Genomic DNA, 14,120 nt, shown 5'->3' on the forward strand with positions numbered 1-14,120 from the left:
TTGACATGCTGCCAAGGAGTACAAAGGGGAAGGACAAGAAAAAAAAAAAAAAACAAAAACCTGAGAGGAAGACTATGAGCCTTCAGCATGAAAGACCCCCAGAGACCCCCAGGGGGACCACCGCAGACTGATACGCATGCTCCAGTAGGAGGGTTTGGATCCCGGAAGTTAATTATAATAACCCGTTTCTTTTTAGAAGTAGTAATGAATATGTATTAGCCTAGGAGCATAAAAATCAGCTACTGGATGTAACTGGTGTGCGTCCTGGTGGAGCAGAGACTCCCGGCGCACCCAGCGCTGTTTGCTTAGCTCTATTCCTTTAATAAATTGTAAACTTTGATTATAGCCCTATTTTGAAGACTGAGCCATTTATAACACCCCCACTCCTATATGACCCCATTTCCCCTCACCAGTTCAACTCCCGTGTGCCTGCCAGACCCCCATTGTCACTCACGTGTGCCCCCCAATGTGCAGCCCCATGTCCCCCACCCCAAGCTGCTCCCCCCACATCTCCCCCACAGTTTGCAGAATCACAGAGTTGTAGGGGTTGGAAGGGACCTCGAGAGCTCCTCGGGACCAACCCCCTGCCCAAGCAGTTCCCTCCGGCAGGCTGCCCAGGGAGGCCTCCAGACAGGCCTTGAATATCTCCAGAGAAGGAGCCCCCCCAGCCTCCCTGGGCAGCCTGTCCCAGCGCTCCGGCACCCTCTCTGTGAAGAATTTCTTTCGCCTGTTGGTGCGGAACTGCCTGGGCTCCATTTTGTGGCCGTTGCCTCTTGTCCTGTCCCCACAGACCTCTGAAAAGAGGTTGGCCAAATCCCTCTGTCCCCCACCCCTCAGGTATTTACACACCTTGAGGAGACCCCCCCCTCAGTCTTCTCTTCCCAAGGCCGAACAGCCCCAGGTCTCAGCCTCTCCTCCCAGGGGAGATGCTCCAGGCCCCGTATCACCTTCGTGGCCTCCACTGGACCCTTTCCAGGAGATCCCGGTCTGTTTTGTACTGGGGAGCCCAGAGCTGGACCCAGGACTCTTGAACTGGATTCAGTCCTCAGCACTGGATACAGTATAGTTCTCCCTGACTGTGTGCTCCGGGTGCCCCCAGCCCCATACGTCCCCTTAGCTCTGTGTTGTTCCCCCCCCAGCACGCCCCCCCCGCACCGAACCTTCCAGAGTGGCCCTGTCCACCCAGCCCGGCCCTGACTCAGCTCTTCCTCACGCCTGAGGGTGATGAAGGCTCTGCACCCCCACAAAGGGAGGAAGGCTTGTAGCTCCCGGGCCTTCCTTTTTCCCTTTTTAAAAATGGGGGCTATATTTTCCCTCCTGCAGTCAGTGGGAACTCCTTAAACGCACTTCCACAACTTCTCAGGTACGAGGGACAGTGGCTTAGCAAGTCCAGCGGTTCCCTCAGGACCCGTGGATGTACGTTGAAGACATCATCGTGTGGGGCAACACGGGAGAGGATGCTTTTGAGAAAGGGGAGAAAATAATAAAAAATTAGATGGCTGCTTGTTTCACGTTAAACAGAGTAAGGCGAAAGGATGTGTGCTGGAAATGCATTTTTTTTAGGAATAAATTGGCAAGATGGAGGTCACCCCTTCTGCTGAGGCTGTCGGGGCGTATTTGGGGCCAGTACATGCCATATGAGGGCATATGATGTCATCCCTCCTTTATGACGTCACAACCAGGCACAGTATATAAGGCCGCGCTCACGCCCGCAGAGTTTGCCTCTGCTGCTGTGCGGTGCTGGTGTTTGCTGAGGGCTCAGAGCCTGCTGTCCCTCTCAGGCCCAGGCCGTGCGATTGCTGGTGGCTACTGCTGGCAGCGTTTGGTGACCGTTCACCGATTCGTGGTTATTTTTGGTTATTATTTGTGGTTATTATTCGTGGTTATTGAAACCATGACCCGCGGTGGTGTTGGCCAGGAGCCCGTGGTGTCCGGTCACTCCTCATCGCGTCGGGGCCCAGCGCGACGTCCCAGTGGCCCTGTGCAGCAGAAGGAGCACGGGCAGGAGCTGGAGGAACTGCGGGCCCAGCTGGAGGCCGAGCGTCTCCAGACCCAGGAGCTGCAGCGCCGCTTTGCTGATGAAGCCCGTGAGATGAAGAAGAGGGCAGAGCAGGAGCGGCAGCTCCTGGCTGAGAAGCTACGCTCCAAATGGGAGCAGGAGCAGGTGCGGGAGCTGCAGCGGCTCAAGGAGCAGAGCCAGAGGCAGCGGGCGGCGGAGATCCGTCAACTGCTGCGCGAGAAGGACGCCGAGCGGTGCCAGGCGCACGAGCTGCTCCAGCAGCAGCGGGACAATTCCATCCGCCAGGCACGGGAGCTGCAGCGGCAGCTGGCTGAGGAGCTGGTGAGAAAAGGCTGGAGAAGAACCAATGAGGTCCGCGGCAAGCTGCAGGAGGTCCACAGGCAGCTTAGCGGGCGGGCAGATAGCAAGCAGGCCGCCCAGATCCTGAGCCTCCAAAATGAACTGCAACAGCAGAGGAGACTCTTCCTGCAGTACATCCTGGAGCAGGGTAAGGGCGGGTCGCCTGCCTCCCACAAAGGGGACAAGGCCTGGCACCGCCTGCAGACCCTCCTGGGCATAGGAGCCACCGGGCCCTGCATTTCAAAGTGCCCCGGTGCATCTGGTGCTGCTGGTGGAGGAGGGCAGCAGACAACCCCCTCCAGCTTCAAAGACGCTCACCTCCAGGGAGATGGGAAGAGCAGCGGGCGCTCTGTCACAGATGTGGGTGTTCAGGTCGCAGCGCAAGAAGAGGCCTGTCCACCTGGCAGCGGAGACAGCCAGCTGCTGGAGCTGAAAGTTCAGCTGCAGCATGCTGCGGAGGACCTGCAGAGGCAATGCAGTGCCCTTCAGCAGGAGACCCGCTGCCTGATAAAGAAAAGCTCTCTGGAAGAGACGGAGGAGGTGGAGTGGCTCCAGAAGCACACCTGTACGCTAGGCCTCCTTACCAAGCTCCTGCAAGAAAAAGCCAGGCAACTGAAAGAGGTCGCAAAGACAGAGCAGGTCGACCAGCAGCAGAGAGGGCAATTGGAAAGCGAGGCTGGGAAAAAACTTAGGCCTCACATGAACCTGGAGCAGGAACGCTCAGGACTGCGGAAAAGGTACGAGGACCTGAAAGTGCGTCTAGCAGAGATGACAAATGAAAATGCCAGATGCGCAGAAGAAAATTCTCAGCTCCGCGGGCACAAGGATTGGATAGAGGAGGTCCAATCTGAAAACGCTGCTCTGAAGGCAAAACTTGTGCAAGTGACAGAGCAGCGAAATTCTGCCATTGGAGAGGTCAAACGTCTTCAAACACAACTGAAGGATCTGGGTTGTGAACTGAATGCCATGCAGCAACGGGCAGAATAAAGGCAACAACAGGAGAAAGACCTCGAGGAAACAAAGCGACTGCTGCACAACAAAGCAGAGGAAGTTGAGCATTTCCAGAGGGCTTGGGCAGAGCAAAGAAGGACACGTGAGGAAGACATGCAAGTGGCTCAGGCGCAGCTGAGAGAATTAGAGAAGCAGTATCAGCAGCAAAGTCAACAATGTGAGCTGCTCTCTCAGCAACGTGAGCAAGAAAAAAGAAAAAAATCCAACCGGATCACCTCAGAACTGCTCCAGGTGACATCTCCTGCCACAGCACAGGCCTCTGCAGAGCAGTCCCATGACCTTTGCAACCATGAAGACTGCTCTGATGCTTCTGAGAAGGCAACCCAAGTGTTGGCATCCCACACAAGTACCTCAACATCGGATGCTGCACACAACAGTCCTGGTTGCAGCCTTCTTTCAGACGAGGGCCCTGTGGGTGAGACTGGAGACTCAGGAGTAGAGCACATGTCCTTCCAACTCCCATCCCTGGGACAAGGATTGCTAAAACTTCGCAGATTTATAGCTCGCTATAGCTACAATCCTTTCGAGGGTCCTAACGAGCACCCTGAAGCAGAGCTTCCCCTGACTGCAGGAGAATACGTTTATGTACTTGGAGACATGGATGAGGATGGCTGGTTCGTGGGAGAGCTGACGGATGGCAAACGAGGATTTATCCCCTCTAATTTTGTCGAAGAAGTTTCAGACGACGAGCCAGTGACAAACGTGCCTCCAGAGCTACGTGATCTCCTGCAGGATAGCGACGATGAAGTGAGGTTCTGCAGCAGAAGTAGAAGGAAGAAACAAAACAAAAATAAAGAGTCTTAACCAAGGAATCTGTGTCTCTTTTGTCTCCCCCCTTCTCCCTCCCCTTCCACAGCTTTTATTGCTGAGTGTGACGTCGCCGTACGGACTATCCCTTTGGTCTTTTGGGGTCAGCTGTCCCAGCAATGCCCCCTCCCCACCTCTTGCCCACGGCCAGCCGACTGGATTTGGGGCTTGGGGGGTGGCAGAGGGAGGGCGCTGTGGGAGTCCTGGTGCTGTGCTCAGCAGCAGACAAAACACATGGGTGCAGTATCAAGTCAGTTCTAGCTACAAGTACAGAGCACAGCGCTGTATGGGCTGCTGTGGGGAAGGTTGAGTCCATCCCAGGCAGACCCAGAACACCAAACCCACCATGGTGGGGATGGGATGACCAGGCAGGGTCTAGAAGGGTGGTTGGATCCCAACCAAAACAGTCGCCAGGGGGGCTGGGAATGATGGGGAAGGTGCTGGATGCTGTGGTGGGAGCTCCAACGCTCACCCACCGAGGAGCTCAGAAGGACGGCGGTGTCAGGGGGAGCCCAGACAAGTCCCTGCCGGGCTCCTGCCAGGCCCATCGCAGGGGCCATCTGCCCAGCAAAGGCCCATCCACACAAGTCCAGGGGGGCACAGGAAGGCACCATGGCAGTGGGAACCCAAACCAAGGACTCCAGCGGAATAGGCACCTTCTCCCGGTCCCTCCTGGGGCTATCCCAGCAGAGCCACCAGCCCCACTGCCAGGAACCCATCGACGTGGGCCCTTGGGTGGGGGTGTAATACACAATAAAGGTTTGTTCATTGTCTTTTGTATTATAAAAACAAGGAGTTCCCTTTGAGTGGGAGTTGCGAAAGCTCCCTGCTGAGGTAAGGAGCTGTATAATGCTTGGCTAGACACTATGAAAATTCTTTTGCTTAATGTAACAAAAAAGAGAACCCCCTCCCCTTCTCTCCTTCTGCATCTCAGTTGCCTCTTTTGTTCCAAGACACTGCTGCAAAGCTCATGTAACCATCTCCTGATAAGTTGCTAACCTAGTGTATCAACATCCTGCCTTCCTGTCTCACGCTGGGCCAACATGACCAAAGAAACCCTCCCCCTCCCCTCCCCTCCCCTGCGGGACCGGGCCCCGGCCGCCTCCTTCGGGGCTTCACCGCGGGGCCCGAGACCCGGGGCGGCGGCAGGGAGGGCGCGGGGGAGCGGGGGGGCCCCGGGAACCCGAAGGGAGAAACCGGAGGCGCGGTCGAGGAGGCGCTGGAGGGGCCGCGAGGCCTGCGGGGAGCGGGGCGCGGAGCGGCGGCGGCTCCGGGCGGCGGCACCGGGGGCGCTCCCTTGGGTGCGGAGGGAGCCGAGGCGCAGCGGGACGCGCCCGGCCAGAGAGGCCCTGCCGGCGCCGCCGGGCCCAGCCTTGGGCCGCGCTCCCGGTACGGCTCCCGGTGCCGCTCCCGGGCCTCTGAGGATCGCGGCCAGCGCCGCCGGGTCCGCCTGGAACGGGGGCGTCCCGCGGGGCTCCGCGGCCCGGCTCTCGCCGCCGCCGGGGAGGCCGCGAGACGCCATGGGGGCTCCGCGCCCTGCGCCCGGCCCTGCCGGGACCCCCTCTGCGGGCCCCGCTCCGCGCGCCGCCGGTTTACAAACCAACGGCGGCGGGGATTGGTCCCCGCGCAGGGCGGGGCGGGCCAATAGGAGGCTTCGCGACGCAGGCGGCGCGGGCGGGATTGGTCAGCGCCGCTCAAGCACCGCCCCCTCTCAGCTGCCCCGGCAGGGAGGGGCCGACCATAGAGAGGAGGCGGCGGCACAGCGCCCCCCTGCGGACGGGGGGAGAGCGGCGGGCGCGGGAGGGGTCGGGGGGCCCGGGCCCGGGCCCGCAGAATCACAAAATGACAGAATCACAGAATTACAGAATTTCTAGGTTGGAAGAGACCTCAAGATCATCGAGTCCAACCTCTGACCTAGCACTAACAGTCCTCCATGTTATAAGTTGCCCCCTTAATTAATTTTCAGAGAGCATTGCATTAATAATAGAAAGGAATTTATTGAGTAAGCAACAGCAAGCAAAACAGCGCTGGGCGGCCGGGGAGTCTCGGCTCCGCCAATGGCGCGCGCCTCACCCCCCCCAGGGTCCCTTTTTATATCTTGGTGATTTCAGGATTACGCAGCACATCTTGGTGTACTCTGCGACTGCGCGCACTGTTGCTAGGGGGTCGTCTCTGTCCCTCTGGTGGTCGTGAAGATGAAGGCCGTAGTCTTCCTTGGCGTTGTGGTGCAACTTCTTTCTTTATTTGGTCATGTTGGCCCAGCGTGAGACAGGAAGGCAGGGTGTTGATACACTAGTTTAACAACTTATCAGGTTACATGAACTTTGCAGCAGTGTTATTTTGAACAAAAGACGCTACTGAGATGCAGAAGGAGAGAAGGGGAGAGGGTTCTCTTTTTTGTTACATTAAGCAAAGGAATTTTCATAGTGTCTAGCTAAGCATTATACAGCTCCTTACTTCAGCAGGGAGTTTTCACAACTCCCGTTCCTCAAACAGAACTCCTTGTTTCTACAAAAGACAATGAACAAACATTTATTGTGTATTACACTCCACTGAATCATATCCCTGAGCTCTCCATCTAAACGTCTTTTGAAGACTTCCAGGGATGGTGACTCCACCACTTCCCTGGGCAGCCTGTTCCAGTGTCTAACAACCCTTTTGGTAAAGAAGTTCTTCCTAACATCCAACCTAAACCTCCCCTGGCGCAACTTTAGCCCATTCCCCCTCGTCCTGTCACCAGGCACGTGGGAGAACAGGCCAACCCCCACCTCTCTACAGCCTCCTTTAAGGTATCTGTAGAGAGCGATAAGGTCACCCCTGAGCCTCCTCTTCTCCAGGCTGAACAAGCCCAGCTCCCTCAGCCGCTCCTTGTAGGACTTGTTCTCCAGGCCCCTCACCAGCTTCATTGCCCTTCTCTGGACGTTTATGCGGTGCTGGGCAGCACAGGGGGTTGTCCCACCAAAGTCGTGAGTCGTGCTCTCACAACGCGGCAACTTGCCGTGGTTATAGGCAATAAAGAGTTAGATATGCGTGAAGTTTCACAGCAAGCCCTTCTGAACAGTTTGTAGCCATCAACAGCCATGCTGCAGTCATGTGAATCATCCCGCCAGATTTCTGTGATGGCAACTACATCAAAGTTTCCTCTAGCACGGTGGCCTCCAGCTCCTCCTGGTTGTTACCCATACTGCGTGCATTGCTGTAAATGCACCTCAGCTGGGCCACCTTTTGGGACGGAAAAGCCCTAATAGCCTCTTGACCATACTTGGGTGTTTCCATAGTTAACCAACCCTTGTGTCCTTCCTGCTGAATGTTATGCCATCCTCCTCCTTCACCAAGACACTGACGCGCAGAAAAGACTCCACAACCATGGTGTTGTAAAGTAGGCATACTTTATTGCGGTGCACTGGGCGCACTGGGAATAGGTTCCCTCAAAAAGTGCACGCCTGCCCGGTCGTCTCTCACAACCTTCTACATGAATACTGTTACATGTGACATGAGCTCTAGTACATATTCATTATTTTCCCCGAAAAGGCAGACCTCTTCCAAGTACTCATTTCCATCCTCCCCGCCCTCAGCTCCTCCTGGTTGTGCCTGCGCAATGTAGCCTGGTGGTCGTGGGCAGGGGGCTTTCAGGATGAAGGCAACGAGGAAGAAGAGGTTAAATGTTTTACCTTTCTGGACTTTGACCTTCTGTTGGACAGTATTTAGAAGTTTTTTGTTTATCTTTGCCTTATTTCCTGCCAACAAGTTGTTCGTCCTTCCCTCATCCGTTGGCCTTGAGCGATATCTTCCTTTTTACATCTGCTCCTCATAAGGTTCTCATCTACATTGCAGATAATTAGGATATTTTACCATATATGTAGCTAAATATTAATTTGGATAAGTTTTAGCATCTTCCCCATCTCAACACAAGACTGCAAGGTCTTGCTAGCACATTCCTCACCCACAAGAACTGGCAGGTTACATTCAGGCTCCACTCTAGTGACCCCGCTTCCACCCCCACTTCATACCTAGTCTAAAGCTCTGTCAATGAACCTGCCAACTCTCATCCTAAAACCCTTTTCTGATGGTGGAATAAGCTATTTCTGTCTGTTCTCAGCAGGCCTGGTCTCGTGTAAATCGAGCCAAGGTCAGAAAACCCAAACCCCTGCCAGTGATACCAGGCTTGAAGCCAAGTCTTAATCCCATAGCTCATTACGTCCAGTCCCTCATTACTTCCTATAACTGGAGGGATAGAGGAGAACGCGACTTGCGCTCCCGAACCCTTGGGAGTCTCCCCAAGGCTCTGAAGTCCTTCTTCATAGTCCTTAGAGAAGGTTTCATCACTGCCTACCTGAAACAACAAAAACCTCCTTTTTATGGAGGAGGTTTTAATGCAGTGGGTAGTCTGATTAGACTTTGGTGACACCTCCACGTAGGAAGAGCCATCACCCTCACCATTGTCCAGTTGTCCTCGCAGAGCAATGTACCTGTTCTGCAGGGGCAGCTGGGGACGTAGGGGAACCACCGGGCTGGTGTACCTGTTACGTTTGTAATACTGACCTCAGTCTTTTGCCATTGCCCCCTGTCCCCCAGTTCATCACCATCATTGTTAAGGGGTTGTGTGCTTCTCACGGAGCCTCTGCTGGCTGCCTAAGCCTCAGGGCTGCTAGGGATGGGCTCCACCAATCTATCTCCCTCTCCCTCTCCCTAACGCTCCTCAGCCTCCCCACCTCTTCCTTCAGGTCAGCCACAAGGCTGAGTAAATCATTCACCTGGTCGCATCTGATGCAGGAGTTGTCTCTGCTGCCCTGCACTGCAAGGACCAGGCTCTGGCACTCGCATCCCGAGATGCATCCCGTATCTGGCACTCGCTGCAGCCCGAGCCCTGTGCACTCCCATGTTTGTGCGGGGCCTCTGTCTGGGTCTCCATTCATTTTTCTTGACAACAGCCTTCTGCTGGGGTCCAAGCATGGCAAACCAGCAGGCTCGCTAGAACTCCCTGTGGCAGCTTCCTTGCTAAAATTATAAGTTGTAAGAGGCAGAGTTCCCAGAGGAGAGGGGAGGAAGAGAAAGGGAGGGGGAAAGGGAGGAGAGGATACTCCCCATGCTCCTCCCTGCCCCGTGGAAACTGTCTGTGCTAACTGCCAAGCCTGTCCCGTTTGGGCGTCCTGTTCGCAGCATTCCTGGGTCATGGCCCTCCCTAGGGTCTGCTTTTATCCTGTCAGGGTGTTGCTGCCTTGGCGAGTGGCTGCAGAATGGCAGCGACACCCAATTTCAAACTCAGAACACCCCTGCAGCCCCCTCCGGCTACCAACGCCTTGTCACGTAAACCCAGTGCACTGCTTCAGGGACCACCCTCAGGGTTGGCTGAAACACATGAAACTGAGCTGCCACATCTTTCTAACGCTATTATTCGTGTTTAAGAAATTCCTGTGGCTTTTCTATCTGCCCATGAACCTGCACTCGATAGATGCAGGTGTATTCTGGGTTTCCCCAGTTGCTTCGCACCTCCAATCTGATATGGCGGAACGTTTTGGGAGGCTCCTTCTGCAAAGAAAACGAGGGGAAGCATCATTACTCACGGGGGAAGAGCCGCTGCACAATTATGAAGCTCTCTTTGCCAGCACTCCCCTTGCTGCAGAGCAAATGGCAGCCCCGACAGAGGAGGAAGCGAGGGAAATCAGAAGGCCCTTTCTCACCAGGGCCATAGAGGCCCCCTCTGTGCCTAGAAAGCAAAGCCCTGGCCTCAGAGGCTTGCTGAGGGGAGTTGTGGAAAGCCAAGCTGCTCTGCTCCCTAGGCTGCTTTGGGACACTGGGACGGTCTTGCTGCTGGAGACACGTCTGCAATCTTCCCTCCCACCAGCAATTCTTCCTCCTCACCCTAAAGGGGACTAATTCCCTGCCAGAGCCCCTTCCCACTGCTGCTTTTTCTGCTTGACCAGAAAGAAAGGGAAAGCACTTCCAAAGGTGGGCTAACCACCTCATCTTCCCAGCAGGAGCCAGCCACATGGGAGAGCAAAGAGTGGCTTGGGTGATCATCTGAACCCTCTCTTCCAGAGACTTGCAGACAACCCGTCCTTTCTCCCTGCCATCCTGCCCACATGTACTTGCCATACCTGCACATGGAAGGTCTGAGCAATCATTCCATCCACGTCGTAGGTGAATAGCCCAAGGAGCGTTTCCGCTTTGTCCTCATCCACTCCCTCAAAGACAAGAGATGATGGGGGCAGGTCAGTCTCAAGCAGGCCATCAGAAAAAGGAAGATGCTGAGGCCAAAGCTGGGAATCCTTTCCCACCTTCCTTGGCTCTAGCAGTATTCTAGTACAAGTGATAGTGAACCCAAGTCAGGGCACTTGGAGCAATTGTTCCCAGATCCTTGTCTGTGAACCACAGAAGAAGGTTCCAGACGTGTCTAACAATGCTCAAGCGTCTCCTGTGCCCCTCGATAGGATGCGGTGCTCTGCAGCAACCAATCCTCAGATATCTGAGGGAACACACCACGCTTTCTGGCGCTGCTTTTCCTTGGGGCCAGGGCCTCCCAAAAAGAAGTGCCAGGCAGAGACTTACAGAGACAGCAAACGCCTTGGGGGCGCTGCTGACTTCTCTGGAAGGAGAGACTGGCCTGGAGATATGCCAGATGGTAAAAGCTGCTGGCCAGATTGTCACCGGCAACCGAATGACGACGTGTCCCTGAGATCCTCGGAAGGCCCAGCAGTCGCCTGGGGAGATCCTGGGCTGCAACGAGAAAGCCAGTGACTGTCAGTGGCAAGGCAGTCAGCGAGCGAACAGATCTGGCTGTTCAACAAGGAGCCACAGACCTTGCCTTCTCTATAGGTCGCAACTCAGCTCACAAGTAAACGCTGGGCTATGAACAGAAGGTGAAGATGCACCAGTTTTGAGAGTGTCTAGGCTCAATTGCCTTTCGCAATCCAGTTCTGCTTTCTCAAAGGCAGAGGTTTGAGAGGCTTTCTCAAAGGCAGAGGCAGGGTGGTGTTCCTAATGTACATGTATGCCACTTCATCACCCTTCAAAAACTGAGCTGGACCTGTGAGGACCATTTCAGGCATTCTTCAGGCTGATTTGGTTGACCAGATCAGTGCTGGGGGGCCCAGAGAACATCTCTTGCAGCTTCCATGGCTCGGCACACCCCCAGAACTCCCACCCATGCCAGAAACGCATGGTCTCCCAACCAGAAAGCAAGAAAGGAAACCAGCTGTCACAATTTCTCTTGCAATACCTGCAATATAGTCTCTGGATGTTTTGCAAAAGAAAAGAGTGGAAAAGTCCACCACTTCTTTGCGCCTTTCCCACCACAACTCTTGGAAGTCCTCTGCACATCAATTGTGGCACCTGAAATGAACATGGAAAGAAGTTCACTAGGACAGGCAGAAGATTAGCAGAAGCAGTGAATTATGATGTGTTTCTCAGGCTGAATGCAGAGCTTGTTGCTATGGGTAGGGTCAGGCACGAGCTGAGTGCAGTGAACTCTGTCTGCATACCTAAGGATTTCAGGGCCCAGTCAGGCATCCAGGTGTAGATTTTAAGCACCTTTTCAAATGCGTTCCTTGTGAAGTGCAGAATGTTCTGGGAAAAAAAAATAAAATATGGAGATACAGCAGTGAGCACAAACACACAGCAGTTCTGCATGAGCAGACTTGTAGTAGAGAGCTAAGGGCTCCATGTGAGAAAACCCAAGGCAAGACCTGTCAGAAAAGGTGCCAGACTGTGAGCATTCCCAGATGAACCAAGTGAAGCCTGGCAAAGGCCACCAGTGTCCAGAGCCAAAGCACAGAGCGCCTTCAGGTTCTGCCTGAGAGCTGTAATACATATACCATAGATGTTTGTTCATTGTCTTTTGTATTATAAAACAAAGAGTTTTGTTTGAGGAGCGGGAGTTGCAAAGGTTTCCTGCTGAAGTAAGGAGCTGTATAATGCTTAGCTAGACACTATGAAAATTCCATTGCTTAATGTAACAAAAAAGAGAATCCTCTCCCCTTCCCTCCTTCTGCATCTCAGTAGCCTCTTTTGTTCAGAAAACACAGCTGCAAAGCTCATGTAACCATCTCCTGATAAGTTGTTAAACTAGTGTATCAACATCCTGCCTTCCTGTCTCACGCTGGGCCAACATGACCAAATAAAGAAAGAAGTTGCACCACAACGCCGAGGAAGACTACGGCCTTCATCTTCACGACCACCAGAGGGACAGAGACGACCCCCTAGCAACAGTGCGCGCAGTCGCAGAGTACACCAAGATGTGCTGCGTAATCCTGAAATCACCAAGATATAAAAAGGGACCCTGGGGGGGGGTAAGGTGCGTGCCGTTGGCGGAGCCGAGACTCCCCGGCCGCCCAGCGCTGTTTTGCTTGCTGTTGCTTACTCAATAAATTCCTTTCTATTATTAAAGCAATGCTCTCTGAAAATTAATTAAGAGGGAGCTTATAACAAATTTGGTGCCGTGACTCGGATGAAGGCAATCTGATTGAAAGACCTTCGGAGGGGGCGCCCCGCTAATTTCAGCGGCCTTCGCTAGGACTACTTTCATTCAAATCCTTCACCAACGAACCCTAAATTCGGCAGCAAGCAAATAAAGCCGGCAACCCCTAGTAATCTTTGTGCACGAAGACCGAACGAAGACTCAGGAGTGAGTAAGTATAGGCCGGTGATCCGTTCGGTTGGGGTTGGGTATCCTGGAGCGTAGCGTTGTGAGACGTCCAATTGCGGACGAAGCGAGTGCGGACCCCTCGGTAGTGCGGTTCCCACATCCCGCGAGGGACTGGGCCACGAAAAGGGGGAAGCGATTTGTGTGTGCGTGTGTGAAGGCGCTCCAGAAGATGGGACAGAAGAAGAGTAAGCCTTCTGGTCCCATGGGCGGGGTAACGACAGATGTTAGGTTACCCCCTATTCCTCCAGACAGTCCTTTAGGATTAATGATCAAAAATTGGGATGATTCCCCTTTTAGGCGGGGAAAAAGTAAAGTAAAAATGATACATTATTGCATTGAAATTTGGGGTGGTAAACAGATTCGAGACCACCTTTACTGGCCTGTATTTGGGTCCTTTGACGATTGGGTTTGCCAGGCCCTAAATATTTATGTGAACTCAAAGGAACCCTTTAGTTTAGAAGAGAGTGAGTATGCACATTTGTGGATCAGTTCAGAAACTCAGACCAAATTATACCCTCTAAAAGAAAAAGGAGGGGACGGGAGGCGTAAGAAAAACCAAGAATTAGAGATCCCAGCCTCACCGCCTCCCTATGTTTCACCAACCCCACCTGCAGCCCCTCCGACTCCCGGGCCTCTTAATCCGCAGCCCCAGGGAGATGCTGACAGCGACTCTGACTCTAGTGTTCAGGGACCAATAACTAGGAGTCAGGCCAGAAGACAGCCGCTTAGAAACAAAGAAGGGTTGTATCCACTAAGGGAAATAGCAATGGGAGGACCACAACCCGGTATGGGATATGTGGCCATCCCTATGAACTCTGGAGATGTCCGAGATTTTAAGAAAGAAATGGGAAACCTATTGGAGGACCCCTTAGGGGTGGCAGAACGAGTAGATCAGTTCTTAGGGCCCAATATCTACACCTGGGAAGAAATGCAATCTATTTTAGGGATATTATTTACATCAGAAGAAAGAGGAATGATTAGAAAAGCTGGAATGCGAATTTGGGATCAGCAACACCAGCAAGGTCCTGCAGCAGACGTTAAATGGCCATTACAGAAACCCAATTGGGATAATCAAGACCCCATACATCGTGGCCACATGCAGGACCTTAGAACCATTATCATTCAGGGAATTAGCGAATCAGTCCCAAGAGGGCAAAACATTAATAAGGCCTTTAATGAGCAACAAAAGAAAGATGAAACTCCGACAGAATGGTTGGAGAGATTACGAAAAAGTTTGCAACTATACTCGGGATTAGATCCAGGAACCCCTGTGGGAGAGGCTTTGCTAAAAACTCAGTT

General features: G+C 53.7%; 2 protein-coding genes across 2 annotated transcripts in view; both read right to left on the bottom strand.

Annotated features, from left to right (window-relative positions):
* TROAP (trophinin associated protein) overlaps positions 1 to 5,777 on the bottom strand; it is a 29,581-nt gene extending 23,804 nt beyond the window's left edge. The window contains exon 1 of the mRNA XM_072031886.1: positions 5,257 to 5,777. Within this exon, the coding sequence (XP_071887987.1) occupies positions 5,257 to 5,699 (443 nt within the window). The 5' untranslated portion in view covers positions 5,700 to 5,777. The remainder of the gene's footprint in view (positions 1 to 5,256) is intronic.
* Positions 5,778 to 7,580: 1,803 nt separating this feature from the next.
* Positions 7,581 to 11,738, bottom strand: LOC113840635 (sperm-associated antigen 4 protein-like). The gene is made up of 5 exons (XM_072031891.1): positions 11,659 to 11,738; positions 11,397 to 11,509; positions 10,727 to 10,894; positions 10,276 to 10,362; positions 7,581 to 9,706 (listed from the first exon to the last, which is right to left on the bottom strand). Exons 1-5 carry the CDS (start codon positions 11,684 to 11,686, stop codon positions 9,569 to 9,571), a joined length of 534 nt encoding a protein of 177 aa, XP_071887992.1. The 5' UTR covers positions 11,687 to 11,738; the 3' UTR covers positions 7,581 to 9,568.
* Between the last annotated feature and the right edge of the window lie 2,382 nt (positions 11,739 to 14,120).

The sequence above is a fragment of the Anas platyrhynchos genome, chromosome 34, assembly GCF_047663525.1.
Source record: "Anas platyrhynchos isolate ZD024472 breed Pekin duck chromosome 34, IASCAAS_PekinDuck_T2T, whole genome shotgun sequence".
In the NCBI taxonomy this organism is placed as follows: domain Eukaryota; kingdom Metazoa; phylum Chordata; class Aves; order Anseriformes; family Anatidae; genus Anas; species Anas platyrhynchos.

Bases quoted from the DNA above. Each gene is read 5' to 3' on its own strand.
- LOC113840635 (XM_072031891.1), bottom strand. From the start codon at position 11,686: ATGCCTGACTGGGCCCTGAAATCCTTAG. The intron at 11,510-11,658 runs GTATGCAGACAG...TGTTCATTTCAG, and splicing joins CTGGGCCCTGAAATCCTTAG to GTGCCACAATTGATGTGCAG. The intron at 9,707-10,275 runs GTATGGCAAGTA...TTTTCTTTGCAG, and splicing joins CTCAGACCTTCCATGTGCAG to AAGGAGCCTCCCAAAACGTT.